The following is a 25,792-nucleotide window of genomic DNA, read 5'->3' on the forward strand; positions in this document are numbered from 1 at the left end:
AGTAAAATACCTGTGTCCAAGTGGGTCCCCTTAAACTCAGTGAGGGACAGAAGTTGCTAAAGCTTTTCCTTCCTATTTTTAAGCCTAGCCATGTATACTACTATCCTTGAACCTACTTCTCAGTACAAAAGAAATACCATGCAGACTTCATGTCCCATTTCTGTCAATATACACACACAACAGGGGCATGCTCGGGAGGAACTAAAGGCAGAGTCAAGTGTCTGAAGTGGCACAGCACTCTTTAAGGCTGAGGGGCTTTCTTATTTCCACTAGCACTGCTGAATGGTTTCAGCTGCTAAACCTCAGAACAAACATATTATGGCCTTAGAAATGCCACCTGGGCATTAATAAAATCAACACAATTTCTAATTGTACATTTTGGTATAATTTAATAAACAACTCTAGATGTTACTGCTTATGTCTGAATTTTTTTTGTTTGTGTTTTTGTCCTTCTGAGTCATTGGTCTTCTTTTTGTTCCGGTTCCTATTTTTCACATTGTGGGTTTCATAGTATCGCACACCAACTTTTTTGGATTGTTGCTGCCGTACTGCTCGCCTTCGCTGTAAAAAGACACCGAGAAAAACAACAACAAAAAATCAAAAGCTGTAAGTCATAAAACAGGAGCTGTTTCTCATCTCTCCTCCACTTCCTGTGCAGCTACCACAGATACTGGAAGCAGAGATAAGGGGGGAGGCTCCTTCAGACACCTGTTCATTCCTCCATCATGACCGATGACTCATTTACAGCTTCTCATCCAATGTGTGAATGCTTTCTGCAATATTACTAACAAACTTCCCCTCCCGAGAGGGCCCGCTCCAGCTTTGCATAGCCATCACAAAGCCGCCCTTCACAGAGGACAGTGATCAGCCTGCCTAGCCAGCTCCGCCACTCACATGTCACTGACCTGTGACCACACAAATCCCTACTCTCCCAGATGTTAGGCTACAGCTGAGAAGACAGCAGGAATTTCTGAGTCACAAGACATGGACTCAAGGACTTCTATCCAGCAGGCCTCCTCTTAATCTTAAAGTGCCCACCACCCAGGTCACTGAAGACTGGGCTTCCTGGATTCAGTTCCAAGACCATCCTTGTTTCAGAGAGGGCTTTGAGAACCAGACTTCTCTCTACTTGCTATACTTGGGTCTTATCTAAGAATCAAAATACTCACTTCCTTAGAGGTAAGCATCCTTCGAGTTTTACTTGACTGTTCTTCTTCCCTCTGTGCCTTCCGCTTCCTTCCCTTTTTAGTAGGTGCTAGACACAATAATTAAAATACACAGGAAAAAATGAATTTTCTAATAGTTTGTTTGCAAATCCTATGGAGGGGACAAGCTTGTCAAAAGGAGAGAAAGACGTGTACAGATGGAGTGAGTGAGTAAAGTAGAGGAAAGCAGGAGGAAGCTGCGAAGGCAGCAGGTCAGAACAGACCACATAGGCCATGGCATGGTTGATGCCTGTGTCACACTAATACCCTTGATGTAGAAGCTGTTTGTCAAAAGGAATAAAAGATAAACATATGAAATACCCCTGCCCCAATCTGTGCACTCATCCTTAGATTCTAAGGTTAATGAGGTATTTTTAACAACATTTCTGAATTGCCAATTTAATTCTAACTAATGTGCACAATAAAAAGTAGATAATCTAGTCTATGTGAATAATAATACAGGGAACCAGGGTAATCCACTAGATGTGGTAAACATTTATGTGGATGACAATACTTGAGAAGCTGAAAATTAAAGTTACCTGAAATTCTGAAAATGCAAACCACATCTAAACAATTTAAATAATTTATATTTACCTGTTTCATTTACTTCTTCTTTAGGTGGTGTTTTTTGTTCCTCAGATTTTGCAAAAACTTTTTCACTTAACCCCTTGGATATTCTGCAACAGAAAAAGCCAAGTAATAAAGATGCCCAGCATTACTCTCTGCTGCACCAGTCAAGATGGCTTGGAGGCCTCCCATGCACTCAACGATAGGCACTCTGCTCCTATTCTGCTACCACTAGGAGACAGACTCAACACCCAACAGTTTCTGTAGCTCCCGAGGCATTTCTAAAATACCGGATAATTAAGCTTTTCATATTCCAGGTGTAAGAATATGACAAAATTTACAGATCACTTTTTTTGACACAGGGTCTTTTTGTTTTTTGTTTTGTTTTGTTTTCCGGTACCGGGAACTGAACTCACGACCTTGCGCTTGCCAGGCAGGTGCTGTGCCGCTAAGCTAACTCCCTAGCCCCTGACACAGGGTCTTATTCTGTAATTTAGGCTGGTTTTGAACTCACTATGTAGCCCAGGCTGGTCTTGAGCTTGTGGTAATACCTCCTGCCTCAGCCTCCCAAGTGCTGGGATCACAGATGTGTGCCACCACGCCCAGCCCTTACAGATCACTTTTTTTTTTTGTCTTTTTGGGACAGGGTCTCACTATGCAGTTCAGGCTGGCCTTGAGCTCACTTTGTAGCCCAGGCTGGTCTCAAACTTGCAACGATTCTCCTGCCTCAGCCACCCAAGTGCTGGGATTACAGGCATGAGCCATGAAGCCCAGCCAGATCACTTTTTAAAAACAGTAACTTGATTAAAAAAAAACAAAACCAAAAACTACTCAGGTTCAGACAGAGCTCAGTGGTTAAGCACTTGCCTAGCACGCACAACCCCTGTCCAATACTCATGGCAAGTTTTAGGGAAAGGCACAAACTACAATTTTTAAGATGATGAGTGTTACCTGACTGCTGAGAACTTTTTAGCCCTGGCTTTGTTTAAAAACTTCTGGTATTTTGCAATTTTCTCATCTAGGGCTTTAATCACTGCTTTGGTGTCATTTCCCACTTGCTCTTCCTGGGACTCCTGATCAGCCTCTTCCTTGTCATCGTCTTCTGATTGCTCCTGCTCCTGTTCCTCCTCCTCATCAGAAAAGCTCTCCAGCTCATCTTCAATGTCTGACGCCTCCACAGGAACCAGGTCATCCCCAGAAAATTGGGGCATGACATTGATTTTGCCAAAGTTCTGGCGAACCCGTGCAAGGATCTGCTGCATCTCAGAGTTAGCATCACAGGGATGGTCCTCTTCTTTTTCTTTTTCAATGACAGGTTCTGAACCTTTACCTATGATCTCTGCAGTTTCCTCTTCCACGTTGTTCTGGGTTGTTTCAGTAGCATCTTCCGAAGATGAGGAAGGAGGAAGCTATCAAAGCCAAGAACAGTGGGGCAGGAAGAGAAATGGAATCAGGAAAGAAAAACAATGCTTGAACTCACACTTTGCTCTTGAATAAACAGTTCTCTGCTTAGGACTTAGGGAAAGCGCAAAACACGCCCAAATTGATTCAGACCATCAATCTACTCAAAGCCAATGAACCCTAGACCCAGCAATCAGTACTTAAAAGGATCATAGGGCAGACCTGTGGTTATAAAAGGTCTGCCAGTTATAGTGTTTAATCAATAAAACCAAACAATCATTTAGTACAGGTAGGTGAGATTCCCTAGATCTCCCTGGAATATTGCAAGGAGCAGGTAGTTGCTGAGCAAACATGTATGAAAATGAATGCCAGACTCAACTGTGAGGACTAGAACAGTACTAAGGAGAGGCATTCGGAGGTGTCTTGAAAGAATGTAATACCTGCAGAGGAATTTCATGAGCAGGGCTCAAATGAACACTCTGAGCTCAGGAACGCTACAGTGACTGGCTGGTCCTATGGGCCATGCTTTCCACTGGTGCTTCCCACACTTACCCATCATTTCACCTTTGCAACCCAGACTCACAGAAATGAAGTGATTTTCCAAAGTCGAGTACGAAATAAGCTGTGTGTGGTGGTGCACGCCTGTGATCCCAGCACCCAAGAGGCAGATGGATGGAGAATTTCAGGCCAGCCTGGGCTACACAGTGAGTTTAAGGCCAAGCCTGGACTACTTAGTAAGACCTTGTAGTGGACTGACAACTGGTGGTCAACTTATAACCCCCAGCTGAACTGAGTAAGTGTGGTGCTAGGTGTGGGAGGCCCACCTGAGGACTGCTGCCAGCAGCATAAGAGGCAGAACTGGAGAAGTGAGGTTGTTGGGAACAGAGAAAGGCTTTTGAAAACTAAAAGGCTGTTGGGAACTGAGAAAGGCTGTTGGGAACTGAGAAAGGCTGTTGGGAGCTGGTAGAAGCTGTACGGAGCTGTTGGTTCTGTTGGAGGAGCTTGTCATGCTGGTTTTCCTGATGAACTTGGCTGGTTTCATCCTCCGAGGAGCTCGGGACCTTGTTGGCAGTGAGAATAGCTTTGGTTCACTTTGGGGGAGCTCTGGTCCTCACTCTGAGCATAGCTTTCTAGCTCCAGAGGTGAAGATGGTACACTGTCGGTCTCTGGGAGAAGCTTGCTGCATTAGCTTTCCTGATGGGAACTCAGCTGTCTTCACCAATGGGGGAGCTCGGGACCTCACTGTTGCTGAGGATGGCTGTGGTACTTTTCAGAAGAGCTCTGGTTCTTACTCTGCACATCGCTTCCTGGCTCCAGTGCAGATCCCTCAGCCTGCCAGCACAGATCCTTCACAGCCTCTACCAGCTCCCAACAGCCTTTCTCAGTTCCCAACAGCCTTTTAGTTTTCAAAAGCCTTTCTCTGCTCCCAACAGCCTCACTTCTCCAGTTCTGCCTCTTCTGCTGCTGGCAACAATCCTCAGCTGGGGCTCCCACACCCAGCACCACGCTTACTCAGTTCAGCTGGGGGTTATAAGCTGACCACCAGTTGTCAATCCACTACAGACTTTTCCTCAAAAACAAACAAACCAAATGACCAAGTAAAAGCACTGGATAAAATGCTGAACAAGTCAGGAATCCATAAGATTCAGGAAACTATACGCAAATTTGTGTATTTTTCCAGTAACACAAATTTTAGTTTTCAGACTCTCAAGAGGTGTTAGCCTCATCAACCAAAACAGAAAGCCAGCAAACAAAACAAGAAAAAAAAAAAAGAAAAAGACTCAAAGAGTAGAGGGAATACAATAGTTTGTGGGTTTTTATTTTATTTTATTTTTTTTGGTACCGGGAATTGAACACAGGACCTTGTGTTTGCCAGGCAGGCACTTGTGCCGCTGAGCTATGTTCCCAGCTGGATTTTTTGTTTTAAATACAGAGTCTTATTATGCAGTTCAGGCTGACCCTGAAATCAGTGATCCTCCAGCCTCAGCCTCCTGAGTGAACCACCATGCCTGGCTAATAGTTCTGAAGAATTACCTGAGTTATCTAAACTTAATGACTAGACGTGGGGGAAGGACTAAAGGCAATCCCAGTCTTCCATATATGCTCACAAGATAACAGTGATGCTGATTCCAGAACAATGCCTGGGTTCAGTTATCTCAAAACCTTCAGTGGGTTCCTGTCACACCATCCATCCCTTCTGCTTTATACCCAGCCAGTGACTTCTCTTCAGCAGTCTGGACAGAATAAGCATATCCCGTATCAGTGCTCTGCCTCGAATGCCCTCCTTTTCAGACAATTTTCTTGGCTTCTCCCTTGTATCATGAAGGCCTCTGTAAAATGCCACTTCCCCAGCCACCTCACCTACATACAAAAGCCTTCTCCTGCCTTCTTCAATGCCTTACCCTGGTCTACTTTCCTCAGAGTACACAATATTTCTTGACATTATGAACTCAGTGTATGCTCTCTGCCTCCCTGTGATACACATACATATTTAGTTTTTATTCCAGTTCCTAGCACAGAATGCTTAAAACCCTTGGAATTTCTTAAGGGATAGGGGTAACTTGATTTTCCTAAGTAGTCTCTTTTCATCATACTTGAGTTTTAAGCTAACGAAATAACCCATGGACAGAGTCCCTAGACAGCTTTAGGATGAGAGTGGTGGTGAAGTCTGAGCTCAGGGTAAGGGCCATGGATTGAATCAACAGTGCTTACTGTATGAAGCCTCCATAAAAAATTCCTTATAGGGTCCAGGAGCTTTTCGAGTTGAGCACAGGATGCACTAGGAGGGTGGTAACACATAGCGGGCATGGAAGCTCTGTGCTTCCTTCCCGTATCTTGCCCAGACATCTCTTCCATTCAGCTTTCTCATTTGTAATACACTGGCAATCACAAAGTAAGTACTTTTCTGAGCACTTTATTAAGCAAATTAATAAGCCCCAGAACACTTAGAACTGAATTTGTAGTTAGCTAGGCCTAAGTGTGGGTTGCCTAGGAACCCATCTGCACCTGGCATCTGAATTACTGGGATACCCAGAAGATGCTGGAGAAATGCAGAAGTGGAGTGGAAAAACACATATGTACACAGGAAAATAAATGCAGCAGGGCAGGCCCGGTCCCCTCTTCACCGCAGCACCTCCAGTTCCCAGAGTGCCAGGCACGCAGGAGACATGGCACACATGGCTGAATGAATGTATTAGTCAATAACTGAGAACATACAAAGGAAAACTATTTTGCTCACTGTGGTTTTAGCAGAGAGGGAGGAAAAAAACACCAGCTTCGGGCATCCTAATTCTGAATGCTAGAGAAAATATTCACAGGGCATTACCAAGATACAGGTGCAACTCTGGAAACATTTTGCAAAGAGAAAACCAGGGCTATACGGACCCAAAACAGTATCACTAGAGAAGCAAAACTTGAAGCCAACACTTTAAAGAGACTTGGCTGAGTTCTGAAAAAAGCCCTAGAAACAGGAAAGCAAAGCACTATGTTGAGCCTTGGGGCAGCCCACTGCCAAGGTAAGGGAACAGCACAGTGGGAAGCGGTCAGACCCAGGTCTGAGGCTCCAAACCTAAGACTTCTTTTTGAGCATCACCAACTATACCACTCTCCTTTCTCACTTGAGCATGACCTTCTTGAGGGGAAGGGCTGTTACTTACCTTTGTTCCCTGTGTCTGGCACATGGCTGGTTCTAAAAAATGTTCAACAAGTGAATCTTGGTGATGGCTCTGTTTCTCACATTTAAGGAAAGTCAGAGGTACCAAAAGATTCCTTACTTTTTCTTTTCAACAGTCTTGCTATGTAGTCCAGGCTGGTCTTGAACTTGCAGTTCTCCTTCCTCAGCCTCCCAAGTACTGGGATTATAAGTGTGCACCATCATATCCAGTCCAATTGCCCACATTTAATAAATTTATTTTCCCAAGGCTGTAAAGAGGCCATCTAAGCTTGATCTTCCATGGCACTTCTGCCTATTCTCTCTACTGCCACCCCCAACAAGGCCAAGGCAGTAGTACTCTGGACTGGGAAATTGCACCTGAAATACCTATCTCAAAGGAGTAAGATGCTCCACAGAGGAAGGCAACCAGAAACTGTACCATATCAGGGTGGGTAACTTCAATTTCCAAGCGCTGAATGCACCCAACTCTTACCGAGGGGGCTGTGGATGCCTCTGCATTGGGTGGCTTGACAAAGAAAGGGATCCGGCCCCTCTGCCAGTCATTGAGGACCATCTTGCCCACCGTCTGCAAGTCAGGCTCTCCACCCTACAACATCAGGAAAGATTCCCAATTAAATCTGAAGAATAGAACTTCCTCCCACTTTGGGGGCATTTCAGTTGTCCCAGTCGTTCACATCCACCTGCTTAACAAGCTTCGTATGGCTTACATGATGCATACGAAACAGTCCACACCACACATGACAGGCTTCTGGTTAATACCAGTCCAAAATCTCAGACTCTGGCTCACCTTTAATAATTTCCCAGTGCGAAAAGCAAGTTTTTCAAGAAAATCCTCAGCGTTCTCCCATGAATCAATCTTGTATGTCTTACTGATATATTCTGGCTTTGCTCGTTCTAGGACAGCACCAACGTGGTCTTCAGGAGTCTTAATTTTTTCTACTTGAACCTAGATGTTAACAGAAATCTCTTGTTTACAAACTGTACTGTAGAAAAGGGGAAGTTTCCAGTGTTCTTTGTAACACAAAATGGATGTCAACATTCTAAGATGTGAGGAGCCTGGCAGGAGCCTGTCTCCAAGATGGCGAGACATGGTCGGGTGCAAGGGGCACTGCTCAAAGCTGATCACAGCCACCCAGAACTCAGTGCTAATCCCAGCTCACCACAAACTTACTGGCTTCCGCAAACAGTTTGCATCTGGAATGCTCCAGGCTACCCATGTGTAGAAATGGTTAAAAGCCTGCCAATCCCAGCATCGCAGCAGAATGGAATAGTTTAAGAAGGCAGCAGAAGAATGTGCAAAAGATGCATGGCCGGAAGCACGGTTAAGGTTAGGGGAGCCACTGCAAGTTTTTGGTCATGTTCAGAAACAAGTGAGGAAATGACTGGGTTCCAAAATGACTCAATCCATAAACCCGCGAAGATGAATTATCACTAAACATAAACAGGCCTTGCTTGCCTCTGGATCCTATGTGTAAACTACAAACTCTGTTGTGGGATGATACTGACCAGATATGCCCATGGTTCCACTAATTCCTCAGGCAGGCTGCAATGGGAAGGCAAGGCTACCCTGCTCAGCATCATATTCCTAAAGTTTGGTTAGACAGCCTGACCCCACACTGCCTTCTGAAGGAGAAAAAAGTGAAAGCTTCCAGGATTTCTTCAGGGCACTCCCCCATCAAAGGCAAACAGAGGCCATTGAGATGAAATACTCACAACACCTTTCAGCACAATGTCCGTCTCTGAGTCCTCAGAAGGGTAAACTACACCTGGACAATCAATGAGAAATATCCGACGCATCAAGGTAATATACTGCCAGACCTGCAGTCAGAAAAAAAGCCAGCAACATGCTAGGATCAGGACTATACCACAAATTTACCTTCATACACCCTGCATCCTGCTATATGAAGCTAGAAAAGAAGAGCGAAGTCAAAGAAAGCAAGCTGCTATGTAATCAAGCTCTCTAAGACACTTCTGCTAAGTATAAACCAAAGTTTCTATAAGCTAAGAACCCAAAAATAAAGTAGACAGGATTTCTATCTAGTTTTGCACAGTAATACCCAGTGACTCTTTCTCTGAGTTTTAAAAGTATTCTTGGAATAGTACTGTTGGCTCCTAACCAGAACCATGCTGTTCCCCAAACACTGAGCTCCACATTCTGTCCCTCAATCGTGAGAATCTACCAAAGGTTGTTTTCCTTTTTAACCTAGGCATCAAAATTCTTTGGGTTAGTTTTGTTTATCAATGTAAAAGGCTGGAGTGACAATTTAAAACAGACTTGAACGTGAATGGCATCAGCTAAATCACACCAAAGCTACATAATGTCATACAAAGTACACTCAATCTTAATGAAGTGGGTAGAAACTCTAAATTATTATATTCTAAATTATTCTATATTCTAAGTTATTATATGGAGAACTAAACTCCCAATGGTGGTCTTCATTCAAGAGAAGCAGATGGGGCTATGTATGGCTCAGTGCTAGAGGCTTGCCTAGCATGTAGAAGACCCTGGGATCTAGGTTGTACACTCCTTTGAATCATCTTAAAACCCATCTCCCTACCCCACCTGTGGAAAAACTGACTTTAATGAAATCTGTCCATGGTGCCGAAAAGTTTGAGGATTCCTAAAATATAAAGAAAAGTGAGGACTCCTAAAATATAGAGAAGTAAAATCCCCCACGTCAAATATACCTTTGTTTCACCTGCAATAGGGGCCACGTTGCAAACTTTCTTGGAACGCAATGTATTTATTACAGAGCTCTTGCCAACATTTGGATAGCCAATGAACCCCACGCTGATCTGCTTCTTGTCAGTGTGCAACTGTGCAAAATAAGAAGACAGACCACAAACATGCAGTCATGAAAATCCCTTAGGAGGAACAGGTTGTGTTTCTTTGTTAATACGAAGAATATAGTGCAAAACTGTTGATACAAGTTGATTTGAAGCCCAGACACAAACCAGCTACATCACCTGAATGAACTGGATACTTATTAATAAATCAGAGGTGAATCATTTCCTTAGTCACCCATGTGAATTACTCTTAGAAAAAAAAGAGAACTTTCACAGATTCAGCACCTGACAATACCATGATTCATCCCCCTTTTCTTTGCATAATGCACTTAACATTTTTATTGCCACAAACAAAAGGAAAAAAAATCAATCTCAAGTTAGACCACTGGGTGAAAGTTTCAAGGAGACAAAACACAGCCTGTTACCAAGAAATGCACTACAATAGGCACGGTAACATGTGCCTGTTAAGTCTCAGACACTGGGAGGCTGAGGCAGGAGGATCACTTGGGCACAGGAGTATGGAGCAACATGGGCAACACAGAAAGACACGCATGATATAGAAGGGTGGGGCAGGAGGAGGAGGTAAAGAGGTCGGACTGAACACACATACTAACCCCACTCCCTCCCTAAACTCCATGAGAATGACAGAAGTGGGAACCAAACACACTTAAACCAATACAACCAAACACACAAAACCAAAGAACAAAACGGAGATGAGACAGCTAAGTGGTTTAAAAGATGGCAATACTAAAAATCTATCAACAATAATGACAATGAATCACAAAAAACCTTGGAACCTTTAAGTTCAGGACTAAAATCAAAAGGACTGGCAGCAGCCTACAGAGGCAGCTACGTCCCAGCACAGGCACACAACATCCACTCCAGCAGAAGCCCAGGCCTTCAGGATGTCATGATTTTTGAAAACCTAGATATGAGACTCAATTTTAGAAATAACATCAGTGAGACAAGAATCCTCGGGGTCACTAATTGAAAGTCTAAATATCAAATAAGGGGACCCTCCAAATGCCAATTTCTCCACAGCTCCTAGAACCTTGACAGCAAGGTACATACACCTCCAGAGCTAGAGACTACAGGGCCCTTCCCTAAAAATATTCATAGCTCAAGAAAAAAGATCTATTAGATATTAGCATCTATAGGAGATCTTCCAAAAATATTTCGGTCCAGGAATACATGGTGGAGTATGCTGTAATCCCAGCACTCGGGAGGCTGAGGCAGGAGGAACGCCATGAGTTCCAGGCTAGCCTGGGCAACACAGCGAGACTCTGTCTCAAAAAAACTGAAGAAAAAAAAAAAAAAAAAACAAAAACAAAAAAAACCCCCAAAAAACTGGGTAATTATCCTACAGAGAAATCTATCAGTCAATACACTCCAATCAATGCAAAAAGATTGTTAGTGCCTTATTCTGCTTGTTAAGACAGGGCCTTGCTATGTAGCCCAGGCTGGCCTCAAACTTAGGGGCACAAGTTACCTTCCTGCCTCAGCTTCCTAAGTAGCTGGGAGTATGCTACCTTGCCCAACATGGTACTTTACTCTTAAATATGAATGGAGAACCAAGAACAACCAGACATTTGAAGTGTGACTCTAGTAGAAAAGATATAAAAGCAAACCCAAAGGTAACAGAGTCAATGTATAGAGAAAGGAAAATTATAAAACATTAGTCATTAACATTCTGAGGCAGAGAAGCTACTGCATCCATGAAACAAGCCGAACCAGGGGCCGGAAGTCTGAGCTCTCAAAAATTAATATAGGCAAATACATTTTGTGATAGAATAGGTGGATGACCAAGTCATGAAAAGTGCCCAAAAATAGAGCAAAACATGGTATATCCTGATATCCCCTATATATTTTGGTATTTATTATATACCGAAATAAAGAGAATGGAAAGCTGGGCGAAGTGGTACACACCTGTATCCCAGCTTCTTGGGGAGATTGAGGTAGACAGATCGCAAGTTTGAGACCAGCCTGTGTAACATAGTGAGACATGGTCTCAAAATAACAACTTAAAAAGGACTGGGGATATAGCTCAGTGGCACAGCACTCCAGTTAGGAAGGGAGGGAAAAGAGGGAAGGTGGGGAGGTGGGAGGAAGGGAGAAGAGAAGAGCTGAGTTAAACCAGGAAGCAAAAACCAAACTCCCGAATGAAAAAACAGATGATGGAGGGCAAAAAGAGAATTTCAAAGAAATAAACAATAATCAAGCTAAAAGTCCCATCAAATGTCCAGCTCACTGAACAATAAAAGACCTGCCTCAGGCACATCATTAAAATTTTAGAACAATGGAAATTTTTTAAAAAGATCAGAGTCACAGAGGATTAAGAGTCAGAATGGTCTCAGATTTCCCAATAGCAATGTCTGAAGCCCCAAAACAATGCCGTGGTGACTTAAGAAGTAATAGCACAAGGGTAGAATAAAGATTTTGTTTTTATTTTAAAGAGAAAAAGCCCAAAAGCTGAAAACAAACTAGCAGGAGGGTAACAATGGTTAATATATTCCATACTGTTATCTTTAAATTAGTTACTCAGAGTACAAGATATAGGCATTTAATTGTCCAAACAATATTAGCACAAACCTTTCTTTTCAATAAACTAAGAGAAATTAGTAGTGTAACTATCGTGTGTGTGTGTGTGTGTGTGTGTGTGTGTGTGTGTGTGTATTTCTGGTGCTAGCAATCAAACTCGGGACCTTGCACGTGCCAGGCAGGCACTGTGCTGCTAAGCTATCTCCCCAGCCCTCTCCTCTTCCTTCTTTTTTCCTTTACCCCATCCCAGTTTCTCTTTCCTTTTGAAGTTTCTTAACATTTTACAGTATCTATTGCACATTTTGGATCGTATTTACTCTTTTAGCTTCTCATACTAGTGAGTTAATACAATGTTTGCACATGTTCATCCGGCAGAATAAAGATTTTTAAAATGCAAGGTCTCTCCAAAAATGTTCCAGCCAGGTATAGGGTGCACGCCTGTAATCCCAGTACTCTGGGAGACTGAGGCAGAAGAAGTGCAAGTTCAAGCCCCACCTGGGCAACTTAGTAAGACTCTAAAAATTTAAAAATAAAGAGGGGAGGGACCTGTAGTTCAGTGTGAAGGCCTGGATTTCATTCACAGTTAAGTAAAGAAAGAGACAGAGAGACAGATAGACAGACAGAGGCTTGAGATGTAGCTCAACACAGAGGAAAATATCAGAAATCATGGCTAAGAGCTGAGAATATTTCCAGGAAGTGGAGAAGAATAGACCCCAGGTGCTAGGGATGTGGCAGAAGAAAAAAAATCAACTCTGGACCAGGATGGGGGCAAAGGTAGAGTGAGAAACATTTCAGAACGAATTTTTACATCTCTAGAACTAACTGCAGAGGGAAGTGAAGTTCAATGCACAGTGGAAGAGAGATTCTCACACAAACTCACAGCTGCATGACTTCTGGAGAAACAGACCAGCTCGCCATACCTTTCCAAACTGCCGCAGAAGCTGAATGAATGCTCCTTTGCCAAAAGGGTTAGTAAGACTTGCATGGAAAGCAAGTGTTGGGTAGTCCTGGGAGAGGACAGCAACCCATCTTTTCTAAAGAGAGACAGAAGAAAACATGTTGGTAAATTGTAGCTTCTTTATTTACAATAGATGGAAGAGTCAGAGGTTAGATTACAAGACTATTTCAAATACATTTTTGCTTAAGGAAAAAATGTTAACTGTAACTCTTATAAATGTTCTTTCGTTTTTTAACTGCAAAATAATATTCCAAAAATGCCTTCATTGCTCCTAAACACAATTAATGGAACACAACATGGAGACCAGTGGTGTCAGCAGCTGCCTCCTGAAGGGGCACTTCGCTGTTTGACCTACAAAGCCCTACAGCTGTCCCAACACACGCTACCAGAGGATAAAAGGTGCCTCAGCTTATTATGAACGAAGCACACTTTAGTTCTGTTTTCAGTAAGAACTTTCTAATGAATACACACAGTCTCAAGAGCACAACAGTTTAATGTCTTACAAGCTAGAAGCCAGGAAGCTGATGCATTAGTTTACGCGAGCTGAGCCGCCTCAACAGTCTGTTCTAGATTAGTAGCTGTACTTACCGTTGCCCAGGTTGGAACAAGGTCACATTTGTTGAGTACAAAAATGAGATGTTTCCAGGGTTTTTCCTTTTTCAAGTAAGCCTCAATGTGGGGAGAACGGGTACCCATTGGATCTCTAGCATCAAGAACTTGGACTACAACATCTGATGAATCTATCACCTGCAAATTCAAGGGGTGGGAAAGGTTTACCACAGTACACACCAAGAGGGATGGCATTTAAAGGAATCCAGGAAAATCTTTGAAGACAACTGCAAAACAGTCTTGTTAGGAGAGCAGATAGTAGCCAATCTCAATGTCCAATGGCCACAATTCAAAGTCATCCCAGGGGTATTTGAAACTTCTCAAATTTCAAACAGAAAAACTAGTGTGGATGAAACCCATCTTATTTCACAATCACACAACTTACTGAATGGAATCATTTACTTATTAGGTAAGTTTCTACTACTGCCAGGTGTGGTGGGCACACTTATAATCCCCACACTCTAAGAAGCTAAGGCAGGGAGACTGCAGGTTTCAGCCCAGCCTGGGCAACTTAATGAGACTTTTTCTCAATTTCTCAAACTCTCAAAATATAAAACAAAAAAAGGGCTGGGTATACAGAGACATTGGGCTCAATTCTCAGTACCACCAAAAAAAAAAAAAAAAAAATTTTGTGTGTGTTACAGAAAACTGATTTATTTTAGTATGCCTTTAAGGTACTGGTTTCCAGTTATGACACTGTTTAATTATGTGATTATGCTTTCTTCCTAAGAATATTCCTACCTGTGGATGTAAAATTAGCCAGTTAAAAAGCTTTGCATCAGTAGAAAATGTTCAAATGAGGAGGGGAAGAAGGGAGAGGGGAGGAGGAAGGAAAGGGAGGGTAAAAAAATGATAAAAAAGGGAAACATGGAAACAAAGCTTTTGTAAATGGGGAGGGGAGGAGAGGTTGAAGGGAGGGTAGGGGAATGGAAAAAAAGTTCTATCATGTACAGGTACAAATTCTCTATTATGAATGTGATCATTACATATATCTAAAATGTTATCAATAAAATCTGATAAAAAGAAAATATAAAAAAGAAAAAAGCTGGGTGTGGTGGTACACGCCTATAATCACAGCACTCAGGATGCCAAGGCAGGAGGATTGTTGCGAGTTCAAGGCCAGCTTGGGCTACAAAGTGAGCTCAAGGCCGGCCTGAACTACACAGTGAGACCCTCTCTCAAAGAGACCAAAAAAAAAAAAAAAAAAAATTAAAATTAAAAAAATTTTAGAAAAAAACCAGAAAACTTTAGATCAGGAATCAGGATATATATACACGAAGTCTTGTCCACTAGCAAGCTGAGTGCGCTGGGTGAAGTATTAATTCTCCAGACATGTGTTCGCATTTACAGAATGAGAACAGCTGGATGAACAACTTAAAATTTAGCATGTGGCTCTAACCATGTAAGATAAATCTACACAGGAGCATCATTTTGGCAGGTAATCCAAACATCAACAGGCAATACAGGAGTATTTATAGGTAGCTTTTACTCGTACAAGTAATTTAAAAAATGCTGCTACCTAAAACAGTGGTAATATGTATGTGGTTGCATCATTCCTGATTTCTTGTGGGAGAAAGGAAAGAATGGGCAGTAGAGTCTGTGATTTATCTGACAGCTTCAACACATCAGAATCTGCTCATAAGCACATGAAAAGTCAAAGGAATCACTGCACGAGAACCTAAGAGTCTTACCTTGTAGAGCTCTCCCCATATTCTTTTGGACTGTCCCTTCTTGTATATCTCTTCTTGAGCTTCATTTCTAAATAAAAAACAAACACCCAAAATGAGCAACTATCAAGATTAAAAAGATGCCTCAGGGAAAAGTCAACACATTAAAGGAAAGGGTATCAAAATCAGTGGCAAGGACTAAAAATAACTGAGTTTAAAAACTACCTACCTAAATACCAACTGAAAGATGAGTGGGGAGACGCAAGATGGTATACACATACATGGGAATTTTATCCAGCTTTAAGAAGGAAAGAAATTCTGACATGTGCTATAACATGGATAAACATTGAAGGTGTTATACAAAGTGAAATAAGCCACACACAAAAGCACAAACATTGTACAATATCACCTACACAAAGACAGAAAGCGTAACAGTAGTTATCAGGACCTAGGGGGAAGTGGAATGGGAATTAGGTACAGATTTCAGTTTGGAGTGATGAAAAACTCTGGAGATAGACAGTGATGGTTGTACAACAATGTAAATGTACTTAATGCTACTGGACTGTGCACTTAAATTGGTTAAAACGGTAAATTTTATGTCATGTATATTTTACCACAATAAAAAAATCAAAGCGAAAGAACAAACAGTATGGCTGTAGTTATGCAAAATGTCAGAGATGGCATGGGCAGGATCTGAGCCACAATCTATACTCCGTAACTCCCATGTAAAACAAGTGACACTTTTTGGGTTTCGAATCTGTTTACTAGCATCAAAGACATTTATTTACCCAAGGAAAATGAAACAAAAATAGTTCTGACTTTCCCCCACTGCCTCCTGTACTTTTTGGAGGAAGGAAAACCTCGAATCAGAAAAGATGACAAAGCTAACTACAAAGTCCAAATTTAGCAAGAAATGAACTTGCTGCCTCTCTGTGCTTGGCCTCAAGTGGCTGAACATTATCTCTGGGAGGTCCAAATCTGGAGAAAGGGTAACTATAGCAACAAGCTAGTATAGCTGCAGTCACCGGACAATGCCTCTTCATTAAAAGGGTAAAACCTCCTCCTCATTTAAGACTCTAAGGCAAAACCGAGTCTCAGGGAACCTAAACTGGTAATCCTTTCCTGAAGGGGAATGTGGTAGTTCCCTAACAAAATATGTGTATACCTTTTGATATCATAATTTACCCTGTAAGAGCATATCTTCAGGGAATAATTAAGGATGAGAAAGAGTTACTGTCAGGCATAGAGACATATGCCTGTAATTCCAGCATTCAGGAGGCTGAGGCAGGAGGACTGCAAGTCACCTGGTTATTAATATTACTTAAGCTAAGTATCAGCATCATGAATTATTTTTGTTGCATTTTCCAACTTAAATATATTTTCTAACTAGTCTACGACCCAATTTACTGCTATTATAGTGAGGAAATATTTATTTTTATTTGAAGGGTGAAGAGAAATCTGTAACAAGGAAGCCACCTTGACTCCTTCTCAGTCTGGCTCCAATTTTACCAGTATTTCTAATCTAAGGGGAGAGGGTAACCCTGTGTCTGTGAGTTAAATTGCCACTCTTTGCATAGGCAAAATTTTTAAGGAAAACATTTTGTAGCAAAGGAGCAAATGGTAAGACCTACATGAACTTCAAAAGCATACCTCACACCAGTGTCTTCAGTTACCAAATCGCGATCCTTGCCTTGGTCATAGGTCTCAGTGGACATCTCAGCTTTTTCTAAGAGCGACTGCATATCACTTGCAAATAAATTTGGCCGCTTTCTCTGTGACTTAGGACCAAATGTGGTTTCAAAACTTTCAGTATCAAGAATGTGCACCTTGGAGTTCTAAAGGGAAAGGAGAAGTACAGGTAAAACTGAAAAAAGCCATCAGTTAAAAACCAACCAAAGAGGGGCTGGGGATTTTGCTCAGCAGCACAGCACCTGCCTGGCAAGCGCAAGGTCATGAGTTCGATTCCCAGTACCAGAAAAAAAAAACAAAAAACAAAAAAACCCAAAAAAATAAAACAACCAAAGTTTTTTGCTTTTATTTTTCAAAAGCTCAACCCATCCCAAAATCTACAAGAACACTGATTCAGTCTAGTTTCAAGCAGAAATGTTTGTTTAAATAGCACAAGCACTTGTCCTTACTCTGAAGTTCTCTGAGCTTCCCTGGAGAAATACAAAATACAAATAAAGCATGTGTTAAGACTTGCCAAAACTCTGCTTTATTTCATTTATCATAAACTTTAGTCAAATGTAATTAAGGCTACAATGATGAAAATTAATTTATCTTTTTTGACCATTTTTTTTTTGAGCTTTCAAACAAGTGTATTAAATTTGCCAAATTCACAAACTCATTGTCAAGGACAATCATGCTTGAATTTGTGTTTTTTTTAAAACCAACTGTAAACGCCAACATTTTCTTGGAAGTTAATTTCCTTCATGGCTAAAAGGAATTGCTTGTTTTGTAAGATGCATTTTAGTTTCAGATAACATTCTCTCTAATTTAGGTAACGTTTTTATTAAATGCACATGGAAAGTCTTCAGTTGAAAAACATCTAGCAAAAGTCCAAAATAATAGTTTAGATGCGATAAAGGCAACCTGATACTAAGTAGAACTTGATGTGCCTATAAAGGAATTACAGGCATAGGAATTCCTGAAGCAAGATGAAAGTCGAAGTTTGAGTTAGGATCTATCACGTAACAAAATGTAAAGAGCTGGCAAAACATCTCCTTTAAAAAAAAAAAAAAAAAAATCACCCTCTTCCCCTCAGTAGAGCTCCTCATTAAGCAACAGCTAGGCAATGCAGGATAACAGTGGAAGTCTTGTGACTTCTCAACTTTAATGAATCTCCCTTTTCAATCTCTACATATCTTTAAGCTACTATTACTTGCCCAGATTCTCCCACTCATCTCTTATTTACTATCCTCCAAATCAAGGCAACATTCCCAAACACAAGGTCCACATTTTCTGTGGGGACTAGATTCTCATGTCACTAGGCAAAATCAAGTGCGACCAAAATTGCCTTTGAAAACTTTTTCACCTGTACAGTATACTATACATTTTATTTTTGGTCTACAACCTGACCATACATTGTACTTTTTAAACTACATAAGCAGGGGCTAGGCATGGTGGCACATGCCTGTAATGCCAGCACTCAGGAGGCTGAAGCAGGAGTATCCCCATGAGTTCCAGACCAACCTGGGCTACACAGCATGACTGTCTATAGTATATAAGCAAAATTTAAGTTATAGTATGTTTACTGTATTGCTACAGAAATACAGTAATTCTAACACATATATACATGAATGTACACCATATCTGATTTGACTACACTGTATAGAATTTGACTATACTCATTACTCACTGTAATGAGTAACAGATATCACATTGAAACAAAATAGGTAACAAACAAGTAAAGGTTTTCAAGGCCAAAGCAGAAAATCCATCATTTTACTCTGAGTTCCTTTTTTGTTTTTGTTTTGAAACAGGGTCTCACTCTGTAGCCCAGGTTGCCCTTGAACTCATTATGTAGCCTAGGCTGGCCTGGAACTCACAGTAATCCTCCTGCCTCAGTCTTCCAAGTATTGGGATTAAAGGTATGCACCACTACATCTGTCTTTTCTTTTAAGTAATGAAGTTTACTGGTACATTTTAGGTTTACATAATAATCACATTATAGAGAATCTGTACCTGTACATGATAAAACTTTATAATTTTCTTTTCCCACTCCCCTACCCTTTTTTTTTTTTTTTTTTTTTTAAATATGGTCTCACTATGTAGATCAGGCTAGCTTTGAATTCACTATGTAGCCTAGGCAACAATCTTCCTGCCTCAGCCTCCTGAGGGGTGGGATTATAGGTCTCCACCACTACATTTGGCTCTACCCTAAGTAATTTCCTGCATCAAAATATAAACTGACTGCCTCAGCTGCAGATCCTTCATTCTGCAGATTAGACATTTAAGCGCTAAACTTCAGGAGCAATGAACTGGAATGAGCAACAAAGCAATAAATCCATAACAGAACCTCTCTGTTTTTCCCATAAACAGGATTCAATAGTTGCTTAGAAGCCAGCTTTAGAGAGAACGGACAAAGAGAACAAGGGAAATGAGCAACTTGTCTGTGGTTCATGAATTACGCTCATGTGTTTCCCTGAAAGAAAACAGTCAATTCTCCTAATAGGTGCCATTCTTCTAGTCCATCATAAAACAAAACATAATTGACAAAACCTGAGGCAATAACCAAGGCTTGGTTTTTATTTTGTTCTACAAGTAAACACTTTTCTTTGAACTGTTTAATCCATGTATGCATGTCAGTATTTTCCTCCCTTCCCTATACTGGAACTAAAGCTATGTACTGGCTACATTTCTGGGAATTATATATGATGCAAGTAAAAACGTGCAAATATTAGGCCATTTCTTTGTTCCATGTGAAACACACTGCACTCCAGCCAAATGCAGTTCTTACTGTACTTTAGCCTTAAACCATCAACAACCATTCTGAACACACCCTTACCTTTCAGTGAAAAGAATCTCCAGGTAGGTGTGGTGGCACACACCTGTAATCCCAGCAGTCAGGAGGCTGAGGCAGGAGGTTTGCCACAAATTTGAGCCCAGCCTGGACTACATAGCAAGACCCTATCTCAAAAAGATGAATGAAAAAAATCTCTAAAGATCCACAAAAGCTAGCAAGTATGTAGCACTGCAGGACTCTTTTCAACTTGATCCATTTCCCCATAGTGTTACCACTTAAGTTTGCCTACCAAAAGTAAATAAATGGTATAAATCATATTACTAACAGCAATCATCTATTTAGCCCTTCTAAGGTGGTGTGCTATGTGTTCTCTATGGGCCAAGTGCTTTCTACGTGTTTCGTCTGTAACCAACACCCAAGGAAGGAGGTTATCTTCACAGGCAGGAAGTTAAAACTTACAGAAAATGTAATTAATGGTGGTAAACAAATGACTAAAATTCAAGTCTTGATCCACAACCCCTATTTTGATCCACCACCCTGGAAAGGACACCTATGACACCTCCCTGGAAAAACTCAGTCAAAACTAAAAGTGAGACCCCCTAAGAAATGTGAAAAGAGAAGTCTCAGAAAGTTCATCACTGCTGCACTGAGGTCAAAGACAAATACTACGTTAGAGAGGTATCTGTACGCGGTGTGCCCAAAAAGCTCCACCACCAGGATATCCTATGTCTTACATGAGGCTGGATTCGGTCACGGAGAAGAGACATTGGTAACTTGCTTTGCTTCATGACAACTTTGTATGGATCCTTCAGAACTGTATCCATTTCCTCTTGAAATTTCTGTAGTGAGGACTGCTTAATCACACGTGTGTTTCCTGTTTTACAAATAAAAAATGTTGCTATTTAATAAATAACTTGGTTTTACTACAGTGAAAGGCAAGATTTTATATTATTCTCAACCACCCAAGTCTTTTTATCTCCATTCCCTGTAGCCATTTTCAAACTTAAGGGAAGGAACCCAAAAAACTGTCCTGATACACTATGAACTAGTCCACCAACACAGACACACAATGGGTTTCAGTAGTTTTCCAAGCTCAATTTCCTGATAGGGTAAAACTGAAAAAGAAACATCATTGAACAGAACTGTGATTTGACAAATGTCCTACTTCTTGGAAAAGAAATCTAGAGCCAGTCACTACTGATCAGTTGGTAAAGTCAAACTCAAGAAGCTCAGAAGCTCAAGTCATAGGTATAATTTAGGGTATGAGGGCTTGAAGAAGTATTAGATTAACCATTAAATCCATGTGAGGGAATAAAATGAAGCCCTAAAATGCAACCTGAAAAATCCTTCTAAGGGACAGATCCCAAAGAAACCATTCAACAGCCTGCTGGAGCACAGATGCCATATCAAAGCACTGACGACAGCAGCTGATGCTTACACTGTACTTACCATCTCCTTAGCGCTATTCCAAGCACTCTCCATGCATCTATTCATTTAATTACCACAACAGACCTATGAGATGCAGTGTATATATATATATGCATTTATGTAGAGACAGGGTCTCATTATGTAGTCCAGGCTCGCCTTGAACTCGTAGTGACCCTCGTACCTCAGCGTCCCGAGTCCTGGGATTAAAGGTGTGTGCCACCATGCCCAGCTATTCCCATTTTAGAAATGAGAAAACTGATGAACAGAGTTAATAACTTGCCCAGTCACATAAATGGCAGGGCTTGACTCCGAACCTGGATCTAGAGGCCCAGTACCCAGTTCCCATGCTAAAACCCCACTGAGTCTTCTTTGACTCTTTATTTATTTATTTTTTTTTTTGGTGGTATTGGAGATTGAACCCAGGGCTTATGTGCTCTACACTGAGCTATACCTCTAGTCCTTTCTTTGACATTTTTGTGTGTTGCAGTGCTTAAGGGTATCTTTTTATGAAAGATAGTCATAGAAAGTTGCCACTTGGCCCCCAAAACCAGGCAAACAATGACATCATACATCTCACCAAGGGCCAAAGGGAAGGCCGAAAGGCCCAAATGAAAGGAAAGGAAGTTTCCAAAAGAGGAAGCACCCCCCTCCATTTATGCATAGAAAGATGTTTAACAACATCTACTCTGCCAGCTAAAGGCATAAACACACCTGCAGGCCATCTCTCAACAGTAATCTCTCTAGGCAACCAGAAATTAAAGGGGAAAGTTCCAAAGTAGGCAAATGCTAGTCACTAAGGAAGGTCTTATCTGCTTGAGAAAGTTTGCCTACATTTAAGAATGAGTTCTCTTCAAAAGGAAGACACAAGGCTGGGGATATAGCTCAGTGGCACAGCGCCTGCCTGGCAAGTGCAGGTTCTGAGTTTGATTCCCAGTACCAAAAAAAAAAAAAAGAAAAAAAAAAAGAAGAAGACACTGATGAAATCCACTACTTTTCTCCCATATAATCCTCAACAGTTTCACTCGCTTTTTTGAGTGAATTCCTGCCTTTTAGACATTTAAACATTGTAGTCTTTTCCATTTTGTAGAGCAAAGTAACAGGAACTCACCAAACCATTTAATATTTGGCTCTACTCGTGCCACTGTGCCAGAAGCCACCGTTGACTGATACTGCAGAGGTTTAATCACTTTACCACGATTGTTCCTAAATTGAGGAAATAACAGATTTTGGTTGACAACAGAAGAAAGGCAACAGCTAAGTTTGGTTTACAGAATACTTTTTCCATCAAAAGGACTTTTTTTATTGTTTGGCTTTAAATGATCATGAAATACAGATTTCAATAAACAAAAAGTACTTCTACATTTGAAACAGATTGCCCAAAAGCCATTTAACCTCTTGCAACAGAGCACATAATGATTTCTGCTAGATGAGTAACAATGCTGATGTTTAAAAATCCATTTACTGTTTGTTTGCTTTTTAAAAAAAAAATCACATACTTGAGTTTTTGGGTAATTATTTGAAGGCTGGTTTAAATGAATTTTAAGTAGAGGGTGATTTATCCTAGAACTCAAAATTCTAAAACAAACTGCAAAATAGGTGACTAACGCAGATTAAGTTCATTGACATTTATGTTTTAGACACATCTTTTAGAACAGATGAAGAATCTAATTACCAAATAAATTAGGACCAGCCAGCAAAATACCACACTCAGCAAGTCCCTGGGGTAGAGGCTGCTTCAGCAGAACTCAGAGTTGAGATGAGTGTCCAAGTGCCACAGTGCCATGATCTAAAATTTGGCACCAATAGACAAGTTTTGTGGCAGTTTTTGTAACTAGTCCTATATGCTTTGTATTTCATCTGATGGATATTTACCTCTGATATCGTGCCATTTGTGGAGACCAAGGCTATGAGGAACAAGACCTCTACTTGTTGGGGAGTATTGTGTAAGTCTTTATTTCACCATCTACCACTCATTCCTTTAGTCAAAAAGTAAAGATATTTACCATAACAACACTCATAAAATGATACTTGAAAATATTCCACCCCTATTTGGAGAACGTGGCGGTGGGAAGATCAAAAGCTTAACGTATCTTGGCTACAAGTCAAGGGCATGAAGGAATGGCAAAAGGTAACAATGCCTAATGCTCACCTGCGCTCCTTTTGCCTATACATGTTTAGGCGCCGAATTGTAGCCCGGTCCCTCATGTTTTGGCCTCCTGCTCCCTGTACTCGATCTAGAAACAGAAGTAGACAGTACACTATTAAATAAACAACAAATATAAGTATGGTCCCTGCCCAAAATGCACCAAATAGTTCACCCAAACTAGGCAAGCTGCTACCTCACCTCAAAATCTTTCTTTTTTAGTATCAGGAATGGAACTCAGGACCTCGTGCTTGCCAGGTAGGCTCTGTGCCAGTGAGGTATATCCCCCAGTCCCACCTCAAAATCTTTACTCTCTGCATATATTGCTTCAATAAATTACTCAAAGCTACATGGTATGACAGAGCTGATCCAATCCTTAAATCTTCAATAGAACTGTATATAAGTTAGTACTTTTAGCTCTAATTATTGCACTGTGCTAGCCATTTTACAGGTGGAAGTCTCATTTAATCCATACAATAATCACAGAGATATATTATGCCCATGTTGAATCACACAAGTCAAGGCAGTGGCGTTACACACCTTTCCAAGTACGCACCTACTAATCAGCAGAGCTAGACACAAGCATTCGATCGAAATCTGTGCTCTTCATCCTCTGTCTCAGCTTAACAAATACTGAGGGCCTGCTCCATGGAAGGCAGCATACAGACCACAGTGTTTAAAACATGTTCTTAATGTGCCAGTTTCTTAATTTCCTAATTAGGAAGTTATTGTTGGTTTTAGTCTACTACACAATAAAACAGGTAGCAATTCTTGCTTTCCACCTCAGAAAAAGGATGTCAAATCCGCAAGATAACGCTACGTTGCTTCTCACTCTGGCAGCCCTTCAAATCACGTGTTCCTGAAGGGGTGCAGTAGAAAACACACTTTGGTCCCAGGACTGGCAGAACTACCATTCACCAAGTGCACCAATTACGACAACTCACTAAATTTCACTAAGCTGACTTTGTACAGTCGCTTCAATAAAATCAATCTGAGGGTCTTTTCAACGTTACCATTCTGAAATTCCAGTCTACATAAACTGGATTAATTTATTATTGATCCAGGAAAACACTAAACATGCATTAAGTTGTTAAAACAAAACAAAACAAAAAAACCCTAGACCATGTTTAAAAACAAAGTTATTAACTAAACCTGAACGGAAGGGACTCCCCCAATCCATGCTCATCCTGCAGGTGGGACCTCGCCAAAATTTATGCACTACTCCAAAAACACCTGTATTGAAACGGTAACATTCATTTTACCTGTAGGCTTTTCTAGGCACTCTGCGGGCCAGGACGATTTCTGGGACCAAAATCACAATACCTTTTTCATTTAAATGGTCAACGCTAAGGTGACGAGAAAGTATGGTCAAATGTAAACGCCCCACTGGGTCCGCCTACAGCACTTTCAACGTGACTTTCTCAGCACTTCTCGACTGGGAAGGACCACGGCTGCCGGAGGCCTGGGAGTTCACTCCCCGATGAGACCGGGTGACTCCGCCTCGGCCTGCCGGGCGTGCAAGGCCTCCTCCGAGTGCGCCCACGGGGAGAAAACACCGCAGTGTTATTTTTTGTCCCTTCCATCTCCGACAGCCACTCCGTCGGAGGTGCCTCCGAGCACTCCCGCTCAGGCCCCCCTCCCCCTCGGCCCTCCGCGCCTTTCCCTGGGCTTCCTCCAAACTCCACCCCCGCCGAACGCCGCGGCCCGTACCCGGGTTGGTGCTGGCCTTGGAGGGGTTGATGGTGCTCCGTCCTTTGTACTTGGGCTTCACCATCTTGCCGAGGGGACAAGGACCGTTCTGGCTTACTGGGTAAACGAGCTCGGCACTTCCCAGGCCTAGCCAAGCTGACCAGCCTGAACCACGCCGAACCTTGAGCGCAGGAACACCTCACTTCCGCTCGCGCCCCCCCCTCCCTGCTCGCCACTTCCGGCGAACTCGCGGCGGACACCGCCGCTCTCCTGGCTCCGCCCCCACCCTCTTGGTTCCGCCTCCGCCCCTGCAGTTAAGGAGGTGCACAGCGTCGAGCTCCGCCCTCCTCCGCCTTAGCAACCGCCAAGCTGCCCCTCAGTAGCAACCTCCCACTTACCCTAGACACGCCGCCAGAACTTCTAGTTGGGTCCACCCCTCAATAAAAAAGCCTCTTTCAAACCAACGGCACAAACTTAATTATCTTCTAAATTTTTCCTCTAAACCCTTCCAAAAGTGACCTAGCACACAACAGCCAGTCGTCAGAACATGTCATCTTCTTCCATACAAGTCTAGGTCATGGATGTAGCTCAGTGGTACAGCGCATGTTCAGCGTGAGGAGGCCATGAGTTCGATCCCGACACCACAAAAAAGCGACGGGGGA

General features: G+C 41.8%; 1 protein-coding gene across 1 annotated transcript; it reads right to left on the minus strand.

Annotated features, from left to right (window-relative positions):
* Window positions 1–362: 362 nt before the first annotated feature.
* Window positions 363–25,359, minus strand: Gnl2 (guanine nucleotide binding protein-like 2 (nucleolar)). The gene is made up of 16 exons (XM_005395210.2): window positions 25,152–25,359; window positions 23,448–23,532; window positions 22,407–22,501; window positions 20,605–20,744; window positions 17,056–17,240; window positions 15,430–15,496; window positions 13,718–13,876; window positions 13,092–13,205; window positions 9,535–9,663; window positions 8,560–8,664; window positions 7,634–7,792; window positions 7,319–7,432; window positions 2,724–3,181; window positions 1,800–1,882; window positions 1,170–1,255; window positions 363–561 (listed from the first exon to the last, which is right to left on the minus strand). Exons 1-16 carry the CDS (start codon window positions 25,213–25,215, stop codon window positions 409–411), a joined length of 2,196 nt encoding a protein of 731 aa, XP_005395267.1. The 5' UTR covers window positions 25,216–25,359; the 3' UTR covers window positions 363–408.
* Window positions 25,360–25,792: the final 433 nt, after the last annotated feature.

The sequence above is a fragment of the Chinchilla lanigera genome, unplaced genomic scaffold, assembly GCF_000276665.1.
Source record: "Chinchilla lanigera isolate Chin_1 unplaced genomic scaffold, ChiLan1.0 scaffold00051, whole genome shotgun sequence".
NCBI classification, from domain to species: Eukaryota; Metazoa; Chordata; class Mammalia; order Rodentia; family Chinchillidae; genus Chinchilla; species Chinchilla lanigera.

What these genes read in the sequence shown, in the direction of transcription:
- Gnl2 (XM_005395210.2), bottom strand. Translation starts at nt 25,215, where the DNA reads ATGGTGAAGCCCAAGTACAAAGGACGGAGCACCATCAACCCCTCCAAG. An exon ending in TATAGGCAAAAGGAGCGCAG is followed by an intron (nt 22,502 to 23,447) that starts GTGAGCATTAGG and finishes TCCTCAATTTAG; the next exon opens with GAACAATCGTGGTAAAGTGA. An exon ending in GCCAAATATTAAATGGTTTG is followed by an intron (nt 20,745 to 22,406) that starts GTGAGTTCCTGT and finishes TTTGTAAAACAG; the next exon opens with GAAACACACGTGTGATTAAG.